The sequence below is a fragment of the Chlorocebus sabaeus genome, chromosome 24 (assembly GCF_047675955.1).
Source record: "Chlorocebus sabaeus isolate Y175 chromosome 24, mChlSab1.0.hap1, whole genome shotgun sequence".
Taxonomy (NCBI): domain Eukaryota; kingdom Metazoa; phylum Chordata; class Mammalia; order Primates; family Cercopithecidae; genus Chlorocebus; species Chlorocebus sabaeus.
Genome location: NC_132927.1, coordinates 66,304,537 through 66,328,027, shown reverse-complemented (window position 1 = coordinate 66,328,027; position 23,491 = coordinate 66,304,537). Strand labels below are relative to the sequence as shown.

At 41.8% G+C, this 23,491-nt stretch overlaps 1 protein-coding gene across 2 annotated transcripts in view; it reads right to left on the bottom strand.

Annotated features, from left to right (window-relative positions):
• TDP1 (tyrosyl-DNA phosphodiesterase 1) overlaps positions 1-23,491 on the bottom strand; it is an 85,917-nt gene that overhangs the window by 21,992 nt on the left and 40,434 nt on the right. For both annotated transcript variants that reach the window (XM_037984378.2, XM_037984379.2), the window contains exon 14: positions 595-697. In XM_037984378.2, the coding sequence (XP_037840306.2) occupies positions 595-697 (103 nt within the window). The remainder of the gene's footprint in view (positions 1-594; positions 698-23,491) is intronic.

Sequence of the window (23,491 nt, the reverse complement as noted above, 5' to 3'; positions counted from 1 at the left end):
CTAGGGGGCTTACTGGGCCAGAGGCATATGTCCTTTGTGCCACCCCCGGCCCCGCCTGGCCAAACTCTAGACGATGATGTGAACCAATTTCTGCTTCCCAGTTTGTGCTACTACTAATTCCTTTCCAACAGTGATGCCATTCCCACCTCTCTCTATACAGCCTATATCCTAAGCATCTTTCAAATACTCTGCCAAGCTCTCCTGCTTCCCAACTTCATCATCCAGTCACCCCTACCTAAAACATCTTGTGATTGATTGGGCCATTCCTTTGGTGACTTGTCATCTACCACCTTGAGATAAATCTTCACATTGTAGTTTGCAATATTTATTTTAAACGTTATTAATTTCGCTGGAAGCACACAGTCAATTCCTAATCAAGTACATGCCTTGAGAGCAGGTATCCCGCTGCGCCCAGACTGGTGAGTGTTCAGTAAGCTCAGAGGTACAGACCAGTGGTTAAGAGCGCAGGCTCTGGGTAAGAATCCTGACTGTTTCCTGCCAACCTTAGGCAAGCTGTTGTGACTAAAGGAAGAGAACACAAAACCCAATTCATTTCACATGTGACCCAGTGTGCAGTTGGAAGTGTAAACTTACAAATGCTGAAGGGAGGAAAAGAACCCCAAGCTCGTAGGAGCGGATCATCAGCTGGGTGCCATTCTTCTCCAGTGCTCCCCAGGCGGCCTTGGACAGATTTGCGCTGCAGAGGCAAGGACACAGAAAGGGCTGACTCAGGGAGGCATCTCAGTGTGGGTCAAACTTCCACAGCTGCAAGAGCACTGGTCAAAAAAATATATAGCTGCAATCACATTCATTCATTTTCTAGCAGAGCCGCTGCATTTTTGAAAAGAGAATTTAAATCCTGCTGTTCTCTAATCCTCAAGATTTATCTAATTGCTAATTTGGGATAGCTTCACCCTCATCTGCATTTTCCTGAGGGCAGCTATTAAAATAATTATCTTTCCTTAGATTTTATTTTTTTCTTTCTAAAGCCCCTTTTCTTTTCACGGATCCTGGAGTAGCCAGGATTTCTGGTTTTGTTGTATATAAAACCAGCATTTAAGAAAAAAGTTAATATTATCTTATGCAGTAGTATCTTAAGCTTCATATTTCCTTTTTCAGTTTTTTTTGCCAGGTAGTGCTAATTTCTACTTTCAATGTGAAGAAAACAGCTCTGAGAGCAATAGACTGTTATTTGTATCTAGAAAGAAATGGTACATTCAGAATGATGTTTTATATGTTCAAAGAGTTGTAGCTAAAAAATCACGGTACAAGTCAGGCATAGTGGCTCACTCCTGTAATCCCAGCATTTTGGGAGGCCGAGGTGGGCAGACCACTTAAACCCAAGATCAGCAGGGGAAAGATGGCAAAACCACATTTGTACAAAACATTAGCCAGGCATGGTGACGCGAACCTATAGTCCTAGCTACTTGGAAGGCTGAGGTGGGAGGATCGCTTCAGCATGGGAGGTGGAGGTTGCAGCGAGTGGAGATCGCACCACCACACTCCAGCCTGGAAGACAGTAAGACCTCGTCTCAAGAAAAAGAAAAAAAATCAAGCAATGTGTCAGAGATTAACATAAACCCACAATAAACATTTTTTTCAGTTAGGTTCACCCAAGTTCTATTTTATTTTTAAAACTTATAAACCTCAGCTATTCAGAAAACTCTTTACAGCCTGACTTTGTGGATGACTGGGACTTTTTCAAGATTCACTCACTGGTGCACCAAGTATGTTTTCTGAGTTATGTGCTGGAACTACTGTCTGCTGGAATTGGAGAGTCAAACAAAAACAATGACCAAGTAAGATTAAAAGAGTAATGTTTGTTAAGGGTTCTATGGGAACAGAGAAAGAAGAATGTGGAAATCAGAGCTAAGGAAAAATCTTGAAGCGCTTAGGCTGACTTAAGAAAACAGAGCATTATTTACAAACTTTCCTGGCTTCCTAAATGAACCATATTGAGGACAGGAAACCTTTGCACAAGGACCACGATCATGAACATCACTGTCTGTGACGTCGTTGAGACATTAAGTGAAGAGGAAGCTGATGTTTATGATAAAGTGGTATTATGATTCTAGGAAAAAAACTTTTTTTAAAAGTCCAAGATGACATCTTGCTTTTAGGTCTTTGACCTGTTAGTAAAAACAGGTCATCTCCTTAGCAAAGAGAAAAGTCTAAAGGCAAAACCAACCAGTGGGTCTAAGGTGTTTCTCTCACTTTTTAGATGATCACTTTCTAGCCAACTCTTGACTATCAGTATCATGACAACACAGAGGTATCTTCTGGAAGGCTGTTCTCATTCTTTCCTGATGAGTTGTGTTTTCTTAGCATTCCAAGATTTGAGGGCTTATTCCAAAGTAAAGTTCAAAAGAGATCACAAGGACAGCCTTTCAGATGGCTTCCTCCAATCCCTCCTTGTATTTGGCTTCTAACAGATTTCTGAGCATCTGGAACCTTAGAAACTCTACCGTGAATACTGAGAGCCTGAAAGTCACTTGCAGGTTGTCTAGGTGATAAATCAACATTCCCTGACATATCTTTAATAACTTTTTACATTCTGGGTAATACTTTGAATCACTGGCACCTAGGGCAGCCAGGAACATGGGGATTTCCAAACTCTTGTGGGGTAGGGCGGCAGGGGGGTGAGGTGTGTGTGTGTGTGTGTGCACACGTGAGCATCATGTACAGCAAAAGCACCGTGTCGTCATGTGCAGCAAAAGCACCGTGTCGTCATGTACAGCAAAAGCACCATGTCTTTCATGAGGCACAGCGACACCACAGGACTCTTGCTCCCATAATTCCAAAGGAGTTCTAGCTTCTGTTCTCCACATGGAATCCATCGTCCACTGCCTGTCCTGGCATCTGTTGAGAACTCGTTTTCACCACTTTGTTCCCCCTGCCCTCGTTCTTCCATTGTTCTTTTGTCTACTGGACTGGGCAGCTTTCTCTCCCAAGTGCTATGGTTTTTGTTGTTGTTGTTGGATACTGAGGGATGCTTCATCACTAAAGAGGGGTGGGGTATTTAATTTACTTTAGATCCTTAGGGTAGAACTCTGGAGGTCCCATGGTCTACCATTCCACCAGAAACACTACCCACCAAACGCTTAATAAAGTCATGATGAATAAGACAGTAGCTTCTGGGGGTGTATCAGTCAGGGTTCAGTCACAGAAACATAACTAGGAAATTGTGTGTGTGTGTGTGTATATTTATTACAGGAATTTATTATCATGTAATTGTAGGAGCTGGTTAAAGTCTTTATAAGGCTGTTATCTTTGTCCTGATGCTGGAGCTAGAAGTCTACAGGGCAGGCAGAAGCCAGAGGAGGATAAGCATAAAGTGGAGAATAACTAGCTGGAGCCACAGGCATGGACTGAAGACTGTGAGGACTGAAAACCACGTGGTTTTTGTGCCTCTGGCACTGCAGGTGTGGATGTCTTGCAGAAGAGAGGACCTTCATCACAGAAAAAATACACACGTGGTGAGGGCCAGGAGTTAGAAAAGCTGAAGGAGGACGTGAGGGGATGTGAAGTCCAGCTTCTGCTGGACACAGTGACAACGCTGAGTTATAAAAATGGCTGCTGTCTCAGCTGGGCGCAGTGGCTCACGCCTGTAATCCCGGCACTTTGGGAAGCCAAGGCAGCAGATCATCTGAGGTTGAGAGTTCGAGACTAGCTTGACCAACATGGAGAAACCCTGTCTCCACTAAAAGTACAAAATTAGCCAGGTGTGGTGGCGCATACCCGTAATCCCAGCTACTCAGGAGGCTGAGGCAGGAGAATCGCTTGAACCCTGGAGGAGGAGGTTGCTGTAGGGCAAGATTGCACCACTGCACTCTAGCCTGGGCAATAAAGGTGAAACTCCATCTCAAAAAAATAAAAAATAAAAAATAAAAAGGCTGCTGTATCACATTTGCTCTCCAAATATAAGAATCTCCCTTGGGGCCCACCTAATTGGAAACATACAAGAAAGGGAATTCTGGAAATTGTGGTTGAGGGTAGACAAGTTGACCATTACTAAGTGTTAGGGACTGAATGTTTTGTCCTTCAGCATTCATATGTTGAAATCCTAACCCCCAATGTGATGGTGTCAGGAGCAGAGGCTTTGGGTTAGTTATGTCATGAGGATGGGGTCCTCATGAATGAGACTGGTGCCCTTATAAAGCAGACCCCAGAGAGCTGCCTTGCCCGCTTTCTACCTTGTGAGGACACAGTGAAAGCTCAGCAGGCTGCAGCCCAGAAGAGGGCCCTCACTGGTACCTGGCCATGCTGGCACCCTGACATTGAACTTTCATTCTCTAGAACTATGAAATATATTTATAAGCTGCTCTGTATAGCAGTCTGAGCTGAATGAGGCACCAAGCCACCACAGCTAAGTTGACCAATGATCTGTTGCTCAATTAGGCAGTTTATCATCGCCTTGCCTACAAGGAGTGCAAATGGTGGTAGAATGCCCTGCCACGGGGTTTGTGAGGTGTGACTGTTTGACCTCAGTCCCCAATATGAACATTTTCTCCCAAACATTACATTTTTAAGAGTAAACTTGATAAGGTATGACAAAAAAACTCCTACAGGAAATCTCAGGAGAGCACAGGAATGGCATGTGAGGCAGGCAGGCACATGCTGAGAAGAGAGCCCTGGACCCTGAATCAGGAGCAGTTTGTGTCTCGGCTTCCCCACTCACTGTGACTCCTTAAGCCACTCCTCTCCTTCCTGGGCTTTAGGTTCCTGTCTCCACAATGAGGGTTGTCAGCCGTGAGACCAAAAATCCCTTTCCAGGCTAGAGTTTACAATGATGAGAGACACCCATGCTCATGTGAACTACAGTGTTCCCCTCCAGTGATGCAGTCTCACCCTAAGGTAAAATCTCTGAGTTTCACTGGAGGTTTACCACTGGGGAGTACTTGTTGGATGTTCATGATAACACATGGGGGAAACAACTGCCTAAGAAAGGAAGTGGGGAGCTATGAAGATGACCTCTGGGCCAAACCCTGCTCCATGCATTTTTCAAAACCTGAACTTTGGTAATGGGAACAGTTGCCATCACCAATGCCTGCTTAAACACCAATTAGAGTGGCTGATTAGATTCACTTTTAAGTTTTTTTTTAAGAAGATGTACAACTCCCCAAGGATGACTGCTGTTATGGGAACACATGTCCACTGATAAAATATTTCTTTTCATCATTAATTACTTAACAGTCTAGGCAACAGTAGCAGCACAAAGAGTACAGAGACAATGTACAGACTGAGGCTTTGGCCACCACACTTCTAGAGGAGCAGGGATGAGGGGACAAACATGTTCACGGACAGCTGCAATAAAACAGAATGTTAACAGTGGGTGCTGGAGAATATGGAGACCAAGCAGCTGTACTGATGTGGACGGGAAACCATGACTCCAGCCAATGCTGCTGTTGTCCCTTTCCTAAAACTCCACAGCAGTATGTGTGCCACAAATACAGACATTGTAGGTTTCCTTCCATTTTGCATTCTCTGTAGGTTTTCTTGTATCACTCTTAGGTTCTGTTTTATGGATTGAAAAGACATTTCACAAGTGATATGTAAAGATATTCTCACTGTAAAAGATTCAAGTTGTATGCAGGTATACACAGGGACATAATCTTTAATTTTGATAGATTCTGTCCAATTTCTGTCTCAAGCATCTATCCTATTTAGATTATTAGCAATAGTGTATAGAAGTATGCTTTTCTTAGACTCTTGAGAACACTAGGTGGATAGTATCTATTAAAAGTTTTACAAGTCTAATAGGTAAAATATGTCTAATTTAAATTTGACTTCTCTGATTACTAACAATATTAAATACTGTATTAGTCTGTTCTCATGTAGCCAATAAAGACATACCCAAGACTGGGTAATTTATAAAGCAAAGAGGCTTAATGGACTCACAGTTCCAACATGGCTAGAGAGGCCTTGCAATCATGGCAGAAGGCAAGGAGGAACAAGTCACATCTGATAAGGATGGTAGCAGGCAAAGAGAAAATGAGAGCCAAGTAAAAGAGGTTTCCTCTTATAAAACCATCAGATCTCATGAGACTTATTCAGTACCATGAGAACAGTATGGGGGAAACTGCCCCCAAGATTTAATTATCTCCCACTGTGTCCCCCTCACAACATGTGATAATTGTGGGAGCTACAATTCAAAATGAGATTTGGGTGGGGACACAGCCAAACCATATCAAGTATTTTTAACTGTATCTACTTGTATTAGTCTGTTCTCACACTGCTAATAAAGAAATACCCAAGGCTGGATAATTTACAAAGGAAAGGAGGTTTAATGGACTCACAGTTGCACATGGCTGAGGAGGCCTCACAATCATAGCAGAAGGCAAAGGAGGAGCAAAGGCACATCTTACATGGTGGCAGGCAAGAGAGCGTGTGCAGGGGAACTGCCCTTTATAAAACCATCAGATCTCGTGAGACCTATTCACTATCATGAGAACTGCCTGGGAAAACCCACCCCTGTGATTCAATTACCTCCCACCAGGTCCCTCCCATGACACATGGGAATTATGGAAGCTACAGTTCAAGATGAGATTTGGGTGAGGACACAGAGCCAAACCATATCATTCCACCCTTTACCCCTCCCAAATCTCATGTTCTCACATTTCAAAACCAATCATGCCTTCCCAACAGCCTCCCAAAGTTTTAACTCATTTCAGCATTAATTCAAAAGTCCATAGTCTGAAGACTCATCTGAGACAAAGTACATCCCTTCTGCCTATGACCCTGTAAAACCAACAGCAAGTTAATTACTTCCTAAATACAATGTGGGTACAGGCATTGGGTAAATACAGCCATTCTAAATGGGAGAAATTCGCCAAAACACAGGGGCTACAGGCCCCATGCAAGTCCAAAATCTGGCAGGGCAGTCAAATCTTAAAGCTCCAAAATGATCTCCTTTGACTCCATGTCTCATATCCAGGTCACGCTGATGCAAGAGGTAGGCTACCACGGCCTTGGACAGGCTCTGCCCCTGTAGCTTTGCAGGGCATAGCCTCCCTTCTTGGCTGCTTTCAGGGGCTGGCATTGAGTGTCTGCTGCTTTTCCAGGCCCACTGTGCAAGCTGTGGGCTCCTACCCCACATTTCCCTTCTGCAGTGCCCTAGCAGAGGTTCTCCATGAGGGTTCCACCCCTGCAGCACACCTCTGAAGCAATGGCCTTGCAGGTACGCAGAAGTTAAGAACTGAGGTTTGGGAACCTCTACCTACATTTCAGAGGATGTAGGGAAATGCCTGGATGTCCAGGCAGAAGTTTGCTGCAGGGACGGGGCCCTCATGGAGAACCTCTGCTATGGCAGTGTAGAAGGAAATTATGGGGTCGGAGGCCCCACACAGAGTCCCCATTGGGGCACTGCCTACTAGAGCTGTGAGAAGAGTCACCATCCTTCAGATCGCAGAATTGCAGATCCACTGACAGCTTGCACCATGTGCCTGGAAAAGCCATAAACACTTAATGCCATGTTTTAATGCCATGGAGTCCCCTATGCTCCAGTTCCCAAAAAGTTTCTCATCTCCCTCTAGGAATATGTTAGCCTAGACTTCATTGTCCATATCACTATCAGCATTTTGGTCAAAGTCATTCAACAAGTCTTTAGGAAGTTCCAAACTTTCCCACATCTTCCTGTCTTCCGAGCCCTCCAAGTCTCTAGGAAGTTGCCACTTTCTCACATTTTCCTGTCTTCTTCTGAGCCCTCCAAACTGTTCCAACCTCTGCCTGTTACCCAGTTCCAAAGTTGCTTCCACATTTTTGGGTATCCTTATAGCAGCACCCCACTCTACTGATAGCAATTTACTATAACATCTGTTCTCTCACTGCTAATAAAGACATACCCAAGACTGGGTAATTTATAAATGAAAGGAGGTTTAATGAACTCACGGTTCCACATGGCTGGGGATGCTTCACAATCAAGGCAGGAGGAGGAGGAGCAAAGGCATGCCTTACATGGTGGCAGGCAAGAGTGTGTGTGCAGAGAAACTGCCCTTTATAAAACCATCAGATCTCATGAGTCATATTCACTATCATGAGAACAGCACAGGGAAACCCACCCCCATGATTGAATTACCTCCTACCAGATCCCCTCCATGACACGTGGGGATTATGGGTGCTACAATTCAAGATGAGATTTGGGTGGGGATACAGTCAGCCCATATCACTACTGAATGCTGATGTTTACTTCTGTGGAGTATTAATTTTTAAACTATGATACTGTTTTTTTCTCTTGATATGCAGTGCCCATTAGTTTCCTGCTGCTGCTCTAACAAAATGCCACAAATTTAATGACTTAAAACAAAGATTCATTATCTTACACAAAGTAAAGTAAAATTAAAGTGTTAGGAGGGTTGTGTTTCTTCTGGAGGCCCTCAGGAAGAATTCATTTCCTTGCCTTTTCTAGTTCTAGAGGCTGCCTGCATTCCCCTTGGAATGTCTGTGTTCCTTCATCTTCAAGGCCAATGAGGTCAGCTGAGTCCTTTTCATGCAGTGCTCTCTCTCTCTCTCTCTCTCTCTCTCTCAACTTGTCCGTCTTCTACTAAGTATCTTTGTGATTATACTGGGTCCTCCCCCAATAACCACTCCATTTTAAGGTCAGTTGATTAGCAAACCTAACCCCACCTGCCACCTTAATTCCCCTTTGCCAGGTAATTTAACAGTCACAGCCCCTGAGGATTTACACAAAGACATCTTTGGGGGGCCATTATTCTGCCCACCACACAGTGCTTTTCATATATTACAATTATGTTGTAAATGTTTGCCCAGTTATAACTGTTTATGAAAACTTTTATAGTTCAGAAGGTCTTTTTTGCTTGCTTTCTTCCATTTTGGGGCGAGGAAGGAAGTTATCCAAGGTGCAGTTTTTTACTTTATAACATCTGAGTGTGAGGTCTTATTTAGAAAAACCTTTCCTCCATCCCAAAATGGTGGCTTTTGACAAAGTAAAGTTTTAAAATATTTTGAAGTCCAAACATGTGTAAATCTTTTCTTGCAAGTACATTTTATGTCTTATGTACTAAATCTTGCCTACTTCAAGGTTATAGGATATTCTTGTTCTAGGCTTTATAGCTTTAGCTTTCTCACTTGCGTATATCATACATCTGAAGTTAATTTTGTCTATGGCCTAAGATAGGCTAAGGTTTTTTTTTTCCTGCATTGATATCCAATTGCTTTAGCACTATTTATTGAAAAGAACATCCTTCGTCCACTGAATTACATTGATGCCTTTGTCAAAAATGTTTGATGATATATGTGTTTATTTCTGGACTCTGTTCTATTGGTCAATTTATCTATTCTTATGCTGATATCACAGTCTTACCCTGCTTTTATAGTGAATCTTGAAATCATGTTTAAACTCCTTGGGGTTTTTCAAATGCACAATCATATCTTCTGCAAATATAGTTTTACTTCTTCCTTAACAATCTTTATGTCTTTTATTTTTTTGCCTTATTGCACTGGCTATAACTTCTAGTACAATACTGCAGAGAACCTCACTTACCCTTCAATCTATTATGTGCTTTCAATAAGACTTTTCCCCAAACCACTATCCTGAAACCACTGAAAGTCACTCAAAACCTCCACACTGCCACATCCAATGGAAACTTCTTTAATCTCATCTTAATCTCTCCGTAGCATGAGAATTCTACCATCAGTGCCTCCTATCCCCTGGCATAATTGAAACATTAATGTAATATTTTTTCCTTGTTTTCTGCTACACTTTGTGGCCTCCTTTCTGCTTTCAACCTCTCTGGTCACTCCTTTTCTTCTACCTGATCTCTCAAATATTGGAATGCTAGGTATCTGCCCCTACCTTACATCAAGATATTAACATAGACATTGTTTCCAGGTTCTTGAAGAGACCGGCAGAAACAAAATCTCTCTGGAGGTACAGAGGTCTGTCCACTCAAGTCACAGATAATTTTTATAGTTAAAGCTTCAGTGAAGACACAAATTGTAAAATAAAAGTGAAAATAATCCAAATCCATCATAAGCAAGACAACAGAAAATATAATTAGACCTCCAGGAACTTCAGATGATTGGCCGATTAGATGACAAGTTAAAAATAAGTATACTTAAAATGATTTGAGCTGGGCATGGTGGCTCATGCCTGTAATCCCAGTGCTTTGGGAAGCCAAGACAGAAGGTTTGAGGCCAGAAGCTTGAGACCAGCCAGGGCAACAAAGCAAGATCCCATATCAAAATAAAATGCAAAAATTAGCCAGGCAGGGTGGTGTGCACCTGCAGTCCTAGTTACTTGCGAGACTGAGATGGGAGAATCACTTGAGCCCAGGAGCTATGATCACGTGCCACTGCACTCCAGTCTGGGTGACACAGCAAGACCCCACCTCAAAAAACAAAAACAAGCAAACAAAAGATTTCAAAGTAAACAACATACAAAAGAAATAATGAAACCAGCATAAAACAAATTTGCTAATAACGGCAGCTAATATGCAGCATCTATTAACTGCGAAACATTGTTTTAATACCTTCATATAATCTATTTATTTTCATTCTTAACTATTAGATACCTATTCTATTACTATCCTTATTTAACAGATAAGGAAATGGAAGTCATTTGCCCAAGATTTCAACAGGTACTAGATGATAGAGTAAGAATTTGAACTCAGGCAGTGTGACTATGGTCTGAACTCTAAACCATGAAATATATGGTATCTAAGAAGGTCCAAAAGTAAAATAAAGTCACTAGAATTAAAAACTCTACTGTTGAATTAAATACCATGAGTCACAGCTGAAAACAAAACTAATGAAACAGAAGAAAGATCTAAAGAAATTAGGTAGACTGCAACTCAGAGGCAAAGAGGTAGAAAGTAAGAAACTGAAGATCGAATGAGAGGGTTCAACAAGCATCTAATAAGAGTTGCAAGAAGGAAGTACGAGAAGGTGAGAGTCAATATGCTTAATGATAACAGCCAATAATTTTACTGAACTGTTGAAAAATCACCTCTTTAGAGTGAAGAAATGCAACAAACTCTGCTGAGACTAAATAAAAACAAATCCATACCTACTTATCCATCATAGCTAAATTGAAGAATACCAAAGGTAAAGAAAATCTTAAAAGCAGCCAAAGAGAAAAGACAGCTTTTCCACAAGGAGCAATAATTAGATGGCAACTTCTCAATACTAACAACTGAGCTCAAAAGTCAATGGAAAAAAATATTTAAGGAACTTGGAGGAAGACCAGGCATGGTGGTTCCCGCCTATAATCCCAGTATTTTGGGAGGCTGAGGCAGAACGACTGCTTGAACTAAGGAGTGTGACACCAGCAACATAGTGAGACTCCATCTCTAAAAAAAAAAAAAAAAATTAGCCAGGTGTGGTGGTGCATGCCTGTAGTCCCAGCTACTTGGGAGGCTGAGGTGGAAGGATGACTTGAGCCCAGGAAGTGGAGGTTACAGTGAGCCAAGCCTAGGTGACAGAGCAAAACTCTGTCTTAAAAGGAAAAAAAAAAAAAATCTTAGTTGGCAGTTACTTTGTCCTAGGTTTTTTTTTTTTTTCCCCCCCAAGACAGGGTCTTGTTCTATTGTCCAGGTTGGAATGCAGTGGAGCAATCTCAGCTCACCGCCACCTCTGCTTCCTGGGTTCAAGCGATTTTTGTGCCTCAGCCACCTAAGTAGCTGGGATTACAGGTGTGAACCACCATGCCCAGCTAATATATTTTTAGTAGAGACAGAGTTTCGCCATGTTGCCCAGACTGGTCTTGAACTCCTGGTCTCAAGTGATCCACTGACCTCAGCCTCCTAAAGTGCTGGGATTACAGGCATGAGCCACCACGTCTGGCCAGAGAATTTTAAATTCAGTTAAATTATCACTCAAAAATGAGGGTTAAAATAAAGGAAGTTTTAGATAAATCAGAGCTTATTGCCAGTAAGAAGGCATCAATGAAATAACTACAAAAGATATAGTTCAGGAATAAAACTGAATTTATTTGAAAGGACAGGGCTACCAGGAAGAAAAAGGAACAAAGAAATGAGTAAACTTGTGGGTAACTGTAAACAAGAAGTGACTGTAAAATAATAATGACAATGACTAATTTTGAAAGCCAAAAAAGGGTGGAATGAAAATATTGGTGAATAATAAAGAGGAAGAGGAGCTGGGCATGGTGGCTCACACCTGTAATCTCAGCACTTTGGGAGGCCAAGGCAGACAGAGAGTTTTGAGCTCAGAAATTCAAGACCAACCTAAGCAACATTGCAAAACCCCTTCTCTACAAAAAATACAAAAATTAGCCAGGCATAGGCCGGGCACGGTGCCTCATGCCTGTAATCCCAGCACTTTGGGAGGCTGAGGTGGGCGGATCACCTGAGGTCAGGAGTTGGAGACCAGCCTGGCCAACATGGTGAAACCTCATCTCTACTAAAAACATAAAAAAATTAGCCAGGCGTGGTGGCAGATGCCTGTAATCCCAGCTACTTGGGAGGCTGAGGCAGGAGAATTGCTTGAACCCGGGAGGCAGAGGTTGCAGTGAGCTGAGATCACGCCATTGCACTCCAGCCTGGGTGACAGGGCAAGACTCTGTCTCAAAAAAAAATTAGCCAGGCATGGTGGCATACACCTGTAGTCCCAGCTACTTGGGAGTCTGAGAAGGGAGGATCACCTGAGCCTAGGAGGTCAAGGCTGCAGTGAGCAGTGATCATGCCATTGCACTGCAGCCCGGGTGACAGAGTGAAATCCTGTCTCAAAATTCTGCAGATGTTGAAGAATCTTGGAAGATTAACTACTAGGAAGATGCAACACATCAGCTGTGTTTCCAGGGTAGATATCAGGTCTTACAGATACAGTGTATTAACAAAGAAATGCCAGCAGGAAAAGAAAAATGAAAATGATTATGATGCATGTTTTCAAGCAGATAAGAGCAGAACACTAAAGGAGATTAGATACTTGCCTGTGGGGTTTTTCAAGTGTAAAGTCTGACAAACCACCAAATAGATTCGGACAAATCTACTTGCAACCTCACTTTGTTCCTCAGTCATGGGCCTATCATGACCCTCCCCCCGCCAAGCAGTGTTTCACAGCCATGTTGGAATCTAAATGGAGGCTTTGGTGCCCGATGGCATAGTCTAGCCTACCTACTGACCTAGTCTTTAAAAGAATCCATCTATCCTTGATCCCACAGATGGAATTAGAAGTCATCACATCAATAATCCAAAATGCCAAAAATTACTGCCAAGAAGGATAAAAAAATTGTTTTTCAAATTTCAGGTCAAAATTAGTATTTAGAATACTATACCAAATAATTTGAGTACATATTTAATAGTAACCCATGTGATAATCAAAAACTGCTTACTGTTTTATTTTCTAATGAAATGTTCCAATGTTTTAGTCTGCCTTCTATAATGGAAAGGCAGTAAATACAAGGACTTGAAAAGAGCAACAGACTTGTAAGATTTGAGTTTGCTTTTGGCTAGCTGTGTTACCTTGTGGTTATGTACTTAGGTCACCAATTTCTTCACTTACAATACGGACTTAACACCATCTGCTCATTGCACTGGGTTATAATGAGGAATGAATGAAATAATCTAGGTGCAAGTGCTTAGTAAATTTTAATGCACATCACAAAGGTAAGGTTTGGAAATGGTTAATGCTTTTAATAGAACTATGAAATGTTTGTTAGAATGGGCCCTGGGAGATGATCTATTATAATGATTTTTTAAAATTTTCTTTTTAAACCTGGAGAACCCTTTGTTCAAAGGAAACATTTTAAGCAAACAGGGGCAAGTATCTCTGGGTGAATTACCTGCACTTGTCTCTCTCTGCCCACTGTTGTGGTGGTTTCCAAAAGGGGTTTCCAGAGCCCACAGGGCTCCAAGGAACACAGCATAAAATCCACTGATTTAGCCCAACCCCTGGTTTTACAGATGGGGAAATGGGCCTAGAGAGCAGAAGCAAATGTCTTAAGAGTGTGGCTGCAGAGTGGATGGACTGTTCACATGGTCAGTAAGACTGAACAGTCCAATATATGGTCAGCATTTGGTCAAGGTCCTTGGAGACCTTGAAAAGCTCTCTGAAGATGATTCCTCTATAAAGTGTGTGAAGGCTGGTGTCTTACCTTGGTTTTCCTGAGTCCCACAGTGCACAGTGTCCTGGGAATTATTCTTGTCTTTTTGGAGCCTGAAATATTGGTGCTGCATAGCACAAGGAAGGTTCCCACTAAGACCTGAGATAGCTGGAGGAGCAGCCTCCTTGGGGCTGATGATCAGCTCCACAAAGCCTAACAGCATGTTTAACTCTCCCAGAGAGCTGTGCTCACAACCTTATAGGCAACCTGCTTCCTCCCTTCCTTCTCTCGGCCTGTCACCATCCTGCTGACTCTCCTGTAATAATGTTTCTGTGCCAATCCCAAAGCAGAGAGACGATAGGTCTACAACAATTAGAAGGCAAGTTCCATGAAAGCAGGGACCATACCTGTCTTGTCCATCCTCTATAACTAAAACCTAGAACAGCACCTGGCACATAAACAAGAAATAGTCACACCAGACTACCTGGGTCTAAATCCTAGCTCTTCCTGCTTCCCAACTGGGTCACCTGGGGGCATGCTATTTAAGCTCTCTATGCTTTAGTTTTCATATCTCTAAAATGGGAATAGTAACAGCACCTAGCTCCTAATTTGGAGGATTAAATGAGCTAGTATAAAAAAGCTCTTGGCCAGCATACAGTAAGCACTATGCAAGTATTTGCTATATTACTTGAGAGAGGCTTTCTTTGGAGGCCAGTCCCTGGTGGGAAATTCCAGGTTGCACCTCCTCATCTCAAGCCAGATGTGCACTTAGTGACTAGCAATGCCAGTGTGCAAAGGGTCTAGAGGCACTGAGTCAGGGGTCTCAAGCTTTTTTCCATTGTGATGATGTTCACGAGACTTTAGTAAGGGGTATGCTGTCTTCAGTCTGCTTGTACCAGAATGCAGGCAGGCGAGGGTAGTAATATGACCTTGAATCATCTCTATTGTATAAAGGAAGTCACTTGTAGGCATTAGTACTGATAACCAACATTTGTAACAAAGCACATGAAGCATACCAGCTAATCCCAATATCTTAGAGCCACGGGGCCAGGCAACCAAGTCTACCCAATGACATCTGTTAAGTATTTTCTTGTGTAATCCAATTTTATTTTCACCAAAATACTCAGACAAAGGAGAACAAAAAGAGATGATTTGTTTCAGAATCAAAGCAACAGACATTAGAGAACGAGTACTGCATAGTAATATTGAAAAGCAGAGGAGAGAGAATGTCTTTTATGTTTCCTCAAAAAGCCAGTGATTTTTCAGTCAAGCACTTGTCTCGTTTTCTCCTGAAGTGGCAGCACCAACATTTCTGCTCATCCCTGACTATCTGCATTGCCTGTCAGTTGCTAGGCAACTCTAACAGTGATCCAGCATGTGTTAGGTACCCACCTTGCTTCTGACCACCCACAATACACAACTTTCGTAACTGTTCTCATTGGGTTTGCCAATTACACCTAGGCACTAACCAAGGCTTCTCTTAAACCTCATCTTCCTCCTGCTTAGTCCTGTGGTAAAATTTAAATACCACAGTTGTCATCATGTCCCAATAATTTCCCTAACAACCGGTTGCCCATCAAACATGGGATGATTTTATGGTAGGATCAAAACAGATGGGAGGAAAATCTTATTAAAAACCATAAATATCTCTCCATAAAAGCAAGTAACCAATCAAAAGAGGAAATCGCCAGCTAATATAACATCCTAATAAGTTCAAGTGAACTGTTAATTTTGAGTTTCTCTGAATGTATAAATGTGGCTGACTGTACTTGTCCTGATTAAATAGAGTAATTGTGAGCAATTTAAAAATTAACCACATATGTCTGGGCGCAGTGGCTTACGCCTGTAATCCCAGCACTTTGGGAGGCCAAGGCAGGCGGATCACAAGGTCAGGAGTTCGAGACCAGCCTGGACAATACGGTGAAACCCCGTCTCTTCTAAAAGTACAAAAATTAGCTGGGCATGGTGGCATGCACCTGTAGTCCCAGTTACTCGGGAGGCTGAGGCAGAAGAATCCCTTGAACCCAGGAGCCGGAGGTTGCAGTACGCCAAAATCACGCCACTGCACCCCAGCCTGTGCGACACAGCGAGACTCTGTCTCAAAAAAAAGAGGTAAAAATAAAAATAACCACATATTTGGTTTAGAAAAGGCTATATATCTCTGAAAAGATCTTTTTTGGAGACAGGGTCTCGCTCCGTTGCCTAGGCTGGAGTACAGTGGTGCCATCATGACCCACTGCAGCCTCAATCTCCCAGGCTCAAGTTATCTTCCCATCTCAGCCTCCTGAGTACCTGGGACTGCAGGTGCACACCACCATGCCCCCTCCCCTTTTTTTAAATAAATTTTTTGGTAGAGATGGGGTTTTACCATGTTGCTCAGGCTGATCTCGAATTCCTGAGTTCAGGTGATCCGATCGCCTTGGCCTCCCAAAGTGCTGGGATTACATGTGTGAGCCACTGCACCCAGCTTGAATATGTCTTAAGGTCATATATATTATACGGATGTGTTACACAGGCAAAACAGATAAAGGCTTTATAAGGTGCTTTCTTAAATCCTAAGAGGCCTAATGAATATGAGAGACATGAAAAATCAAGCAGTGAACTAATATTAAACACAGCATACTTTTTAATAGGAAACAACCACATGTTTTCCATCATCATCCTTGGGATTCCATAAATGAGATAAAAGCCAAAGGTATAAATGCATTTTCCAAAATTTAAGTGGCAAGGCTAGTAAGTGGCAATCTCAAACTAGGACTTGGATCTTTGGACTCTATCTCAGGTTATTTCCTCCATAATATGCTAGATGACTGGGTAACGTCACCATTTGTGGACCCTGGGTTTAAAAATGTTGATGGGTTACAGCTATTAAACCCAAGCAACTAGTAGTAGTGGTTTCCAGATGAGGAGCGGGCTGGGGAACGGGAATGGGAAGACATACCTTCTTTATATACCATTTATATATTGTGTATGTTACCTACTTGAAAAAAATAAGTTTTTAAAAGGGCACTGATTCAGATATTTTTTGGTCACTACCCATGTGCCATGCAGTGTTAGATGCTAAGCAGAAAAAGATGAGTAAGATCAGGCACCTTGCTTACCCGAAGCTCATGATACAGGGAAGCAAAGGGATCCAGAAAGAAGCAATCAGGTCGATGCCTACAGAAGCAGTGAGAAAAGATATTCAAAATTAAAAAAAAAAAAAAAGGAATCAACTGGGAAGATGTAAAAAGGATCAAGTAAAAAGCGTCATGAAAACACCAAGGAAAAAATAATGTCTGCTGAGCTAGAAAAAGTTTCACTTTAAGGGGAGCATTTGAATTAGAACTTGAAAGAAAAGTATGGTTATTCTAGACAGTACAGAAAAAAATAAAACCTGAGAAGCAGTCTGAAAATAAACTGCAGTTAGATTAAGGGGGATACCATTCATTCAGTTTGGAGCCACTACAGGCCAGGTACCAAACTAGGCACTATATTAGCCAATCTGCCAGAAAGCACAAACACTAAAGAATAATTACCAAAGATCACAATGAGTATTCTGGTAGGCAATGAAGCCTGATAATTATAAACTCATTTTCTCTACAGTAAAAGGAAACTTCTAATGCAGATAGTTCAGCAGAAACTTCATTAAAAAAGGTTTTGGTGCAGATTTTATGATTCTTGGTGATGTGGTTACTATGGCAACTGTATACTAAAACATGACCCAGGGTCTATGAAAAATGCTTTCAGTCAGAACTCAGTCACAACACATAATGAAAGAGAGGAAATGAAAACTGTGATTTATATTTAAAATAATAAAAGGGAAGATTAAAAACTATATTAAGGCTAGCATTTGTATAAGATTCCAATTCCTGACATTCTGTAGCCAGTTTTCACATTTGTGAAATGTCAACTGGATGAAACAAAGTCCAAATGATCAGGAAGTCAACATCCTCTACTTATGATGGGTAGAGACATAACAGGCAATAAGATATTATGTAGACCCAATAGGAACCATACGAAACACATTTTCTAAGGGGATGAGATTTTTTAAGATTAGGAAATCAGATCTTTTGTGATTCTACGAATCTTTTATAGTACTATTGTTTTTAACAACTCTGCATACCCAAGTAAATATGGTTCTCCAAAGCAGTCATGCTGCGGGGTTGGTCCCTTACTCCAGTACAGCTGCCTCTTTTGGCTCCACGAGAGTATAGAACTTCACTTCTCAAAGAGCTTTGGAGCCGGAGGGTCAGTCTTTTGAGTGTGTACAAGGGTACTTTTGCTTAACTATAGAAAACAAATCCCAATTTTGGAAACAGTAAAAAATTAATTCCAGCCAAGATTGGAGAATAAGAGGGTAAATCGAACTAGGAAAGAAATATCAGTGGGTTAGGCACAGTGGTTCATGCCTATAATCCCAGCACTTTGGGAGGCCAAGGTGGGCGGATCATCTGAGGTCGGGAGTTCGAGACGAGCCCGACCAACATGGAGAAACCCCATTTCTACTGAAAATACAAAATTAGCCGTGGTGTGGTGGTGCATGCCTGTAATCCCAGCTATTCAGGAGGCTGAGGCAGGAGAATCGCTTGAACCCGGGAGGCAGATGTTGCAGTAAGCCAAGATCGTGACATTGCACTTCAGCCTGTGCAATAAGAGCGAAACTCCATCTCAGAAAAAAAAAAATTCAGTGAAGTCTGTGGAAAGCAGAATCGAAAGATGGCCCCTGGTGCACACACCTATATATCCCCTTTCCTTGAGGATGAGCCAGAATTGTGAATATGATGGAGTTTCACTTGCATAATTCGGTTATCAATTAATTGACTAAGTTACTCAAAAGGGAAATAATCTTGGGTGGGCTTGGGTTGGGTCCTTTTTGAGATAGATCCTCCTGCCGGTTTCCAAGAAGCACCCCATGAGGAATGCAGCAGAACACCACGGGAAGCACCTAGGAGCTGAGAATACCTGGCTGACAGCCGACAAGAAAGCTGGAACCTCAGGCTCACAGCCACAAGCAACCGTGAGCTTGAAAGAGGACCCCAAGCTTCAGATGAGATCACAGCTGGGTTGACACCTTGATTTTAGCCTGGCGAGACACTGAGCAGAGGGCTCAGCTGATCCACGCCCAGACTCCTGACCCACGGGAACCATGGAATAGTAAATTTGTATTGTTTTAAGCCCTCTTAGTTTGTGATCATATATTACAAAGGAACAGAAAACTAATGCAAGGCTGAAAATAAAGAGTGTCTGTTAAGAAACAATACTTATTTGCTAATGTGTCATGTCAACTCATTTTGAAAGAACTTGGAAGAGTGGCAAGAAAACTTGAGCAATGGCAATGTTTTTGGCCAAAGCACCTACTTTCAAACACTTATTTGGATATGTAGCTCTAGATTATTTTTTAAAGTCTATCATGTTAAAAGTCAAAATTCATACTGCCTATCATTCACTGTGCTTATTACCCCTATAATTTTTTCTGGGGAATTTAATTTTATTGTACTTAATGTTGGTTATTCATTTCAAACCCAAACATTAGTATGGATCAGTAGTAATAATAAAGTAGAAAAATATCAAAAGTTAAATTTATGTAGCTTTTGACGTATTTACCTTTGGCTAAAATCCAATTCTTAAAATCTAGTATGTCTGCTACTTTGCTGACAGACCATTAGATTTGCTGGGCATGAGCACTTCGTTTGGACTAGAATCCAGTGCTCTCTACAATCTTGCCTTACTATTCTAAAGCAAGTAAATATATTAAATGAAAGGATATATTATATCCGTTGTTCATAAACTTTTGAATTTATTCTCAAGGATGATGATATTGTCCATCAGAGCATAAAATCTAGGGAATATTTAGAAACGTATAAGGCTTTTTTTTTTTTTCAGCTTTCACCAGGACTTGGCAGTTAGTATGTGAGGGCCAGGTTATTAAATAACTTATAATGCATGGGACAATCTTGTATAACAAAAAATTATCTTGACCAAAATAACAATAGTGTTCTGTTGAGAGACACACTATTTGAGTGTAAGCTAAAGTCAACTATTTAAAATCACATCTTATTCTACAAAATCTCATGGAACAAGCATTTAGAAAAGCACTCAATTATTCCAATCAATTCAAATTATAACATTCATTGAACTGCTTTCCATAGACCCACAACTAATGAAGCCTCAGGCAACCCAGGAGGCATCAAAGAAACAGTAATATCTGAAAGCAGGTAAAAAGGCAAAGTCTGGCCACCCACTACTGCTCTGAACTCACCTACCCACCCATTCTATTGACTCTAGTAACACTTACTTTGCTGTTAATCAAACACAGCAAGCATATTCCCACTCCCCACCCCACACAGGAATGCTTTCCCTCAGCGACCCATCCACATGGCTCTTCTCTTACTTCTTTCAGGTCTCTGCATGAATGTCACCACGTCAGGAGGCCTTCTCTGACCCTCTTCTTTAAGGAGCAGCCTCCCTCCCCAACCCGGGCACTCATACCCTACAGGACAGTGTTTGAGGGTGGGGACTCTGGGTTCTTGGGCACCTTGTTTAACCTCTGTGCTTCAGTTCTTCCATCTGAAAAGGGGATTCATGGATACACTGTAGAATGGCTATGAGGATTACATGAATTAATATATATATATATATATATATATATATATATATATATATATATATATATAATGTGCTTGGAACTGTGCCTGGAACTTCTGGTTAAGAACTACAATGTTAGCTCTGAAAATTTAAAAACAACTACCTAAACCAAATTTGAAATAAAGCATTTAACTCATTTCATTTGATAGCAAAACTTGATCTTAACTCAATGGGCAACAAAAGTTGAACTAAGATGACATGAGGCTACCTGTGATCTTTGCTTCCAAAATGTTTTATTATAAAGTGTTGGTCCAGATACTACTAGGCATATTAACAGACAGTATAGGTACCATATTATCTTTTAAAATCCAAATATTGAACTACATATGGTACCAAGAATTTAGAATTAAAGACTGTGCACCTAAATTATCATTCCATTTTTTTCTGTATAGCACTTACCACCATTTGCATATATAAACATACTTCTTTGCTTTTTGTATAATTCCCAGCACCGGAACATAAAGTCAAGATGTTTTATTGTTTATTGCATTCTTAGCACCTAGAAAAGTGTGTGGTCCACAGTAGGTGCTCAGAAGTTATGTGCTGGATAAAAATGGTTAAATCTGATAACCCAAACAGAATATATATATAACATTTTTCTTAGTAGAAGAAAGGTTATTTCATGGAGAATGTGTGACCAGTTGCTCTTCAACCCAGGAGGGATGGCTTGAATCCAATTCATTTGCTTGGCAATGCAACACCTGGTAGGCATGAAAAGCCCACCTGATATGTATTTCTTGTATGTTCTTCAGTGCCCAGGCATTGATCTGCTATATTCTCCTCAGGAAGTCACAAAGGATTATGGTGTCAACAATCAGTACTAACCCAAACTCCAAAACATACTATATGTACACCACAGTTTTAAGTTCATCTCCAACAAACAATTCCACCTGAAGTCCCCACCATGATAAATGAATCTGCAATCAAATTCACCATCATCCCACTGTGGGAGGCCAATTCCATTCCCTGACTTCTATACTGATATCAGTGACAATCCCCGTCTCCACATCCCAAACTCAGGAATCATCTTTGAGGGCCCTCCCATGTTCCATTATGCAGTCTAGGCAGTGCTTTCAAAGTTACCACTTCCATCCTAGCCTTCATCAGCCTTCACATGTCAGGCACCTGGCCAGTCACCAGGGTATGCTGAACAAGACAGGCATGGACTTGGCCTCAGAGTCTACAGGGGAAGCCAGATAATTACACAAGCAACCACAGTGAATAGAGAAAGAACACTGACAATGCAGGAATCTAGGGCATTATGGAAGACACCAGGCTCCAGAAGTGATGTTTTGGCTGAAAGACTGAAAATTAAGGTCTTATTGGGTAAAAACCCACCTATGTAGAATAGTCAAAAAGCATTACAAGTGCAATTAACTAATATGTATGCAATGAATTCTTTGGTAAATCTCTTTCATGCAAATGTAAATTCTATGAGAACCTCATCTTAATTACTCTCTTCTTGCCACAGTGGCCAATACATATTTGCTGAGTAATGAGTAGAACTGCCTCAACTCTGCTGCCTTATTCCTCATTGAGAAGAGGGAGGGGATAATGCCACCTCACAGCTCTTGTGGGGACTGAAAGAGACTACTATGTAGGTAAAGCACCAGAAGTGTCTGCCACATGGTGGCTACTTAATGAAGGTCAATTCTCTCCCCTGCCCTGCTCTTCTTACTCCCACAGGTCACCATGGTTGGCAGCTCAAACCTTCATAGTTGCTGTGCAGATGAGAAGTCTGAGGCTTAGAGAGATTAAGAAACTTGTCCACGGCAAGACTTGTTCAATAGTAGACATGACCATCTCATCTAGTACTGTCTGACAATGCTAAAGCTCATGCTTGAGAGACAAAATAGTGAGGTGTAGGAGCTGTGAGCTCCACTGGCGGCACATGGATCTAAGGATCTGGACAGGGAGGGACCAGCAGAGGCTGAAAGAGGCTCCAGGAGGAGATGGGACCTGAACACAACTCTTAAAAGATGAGTAGCAACTGAAGAAACAGAGAAAAGGGATGAAAGGATCAGGAGAGGAAACGACATGGGCTGCTGGCTGGATGACTTCAGGGGCAAAGGAGGCTAGCCTGGCTTCTTCTCAAAGTTCCTGTTGGGGATTAATGGGTAAGAATGGTGAAAATGGTGTGGCTGGGGCATGACTTCCAAACTGAGGAATCTGTACTTTAGCCTACAGGACATGGGGAATTCTGAACATGGGACAATGAGGAAACTCTACGTTTCAGAAAGGTGAAGGGGCATGGGCAACCAGGATGAGTGGCCTGTGAAGAACACCCACGTGATGGCACAACAGATGGGAAACCCTTTCAGAAGTCCAGGTGGTAAGTTTCTGACCTGGTAATTGCAAGGACTGGTAGAGGAAACTTCTGAAACATTTCAAAGATGAATAGGCTTTGATAGCTATTTACAAAGCATCCACGTGCCCACCTCAAGCACAGAATTGGTCTCTTCCTATTGTAATTATTTCTGTGTCTGGCTCCTCACATCAGAGACTGTGAGTATCTAAAAGGCACTATCTAGATCTTCTGTTTTATCCTGAGTGCCCGGCATCCACAGGAGGACCTCAGTAAATGTTTGCCCAACATTTGAAGGAATAGTGAAAGAGGACATTCAGGCTTTAAACCTGGTAATAAGAGACAGGTGCCACAAGGGCAAACAAGAATGTTGGGAAAAGAAATCTCCATCTACATACGATGAGTTCGGTTTGGGAACATTCTTTCTGGCAGATTCAGAAAAAGTGACAGACAGACAAAATGTCCAAACCTAATCAAGGGAGCTGCTTACTGGGAGATGCCACTTATATTGGGAATCTACACTTTCCTTGGTTATGGAAGGG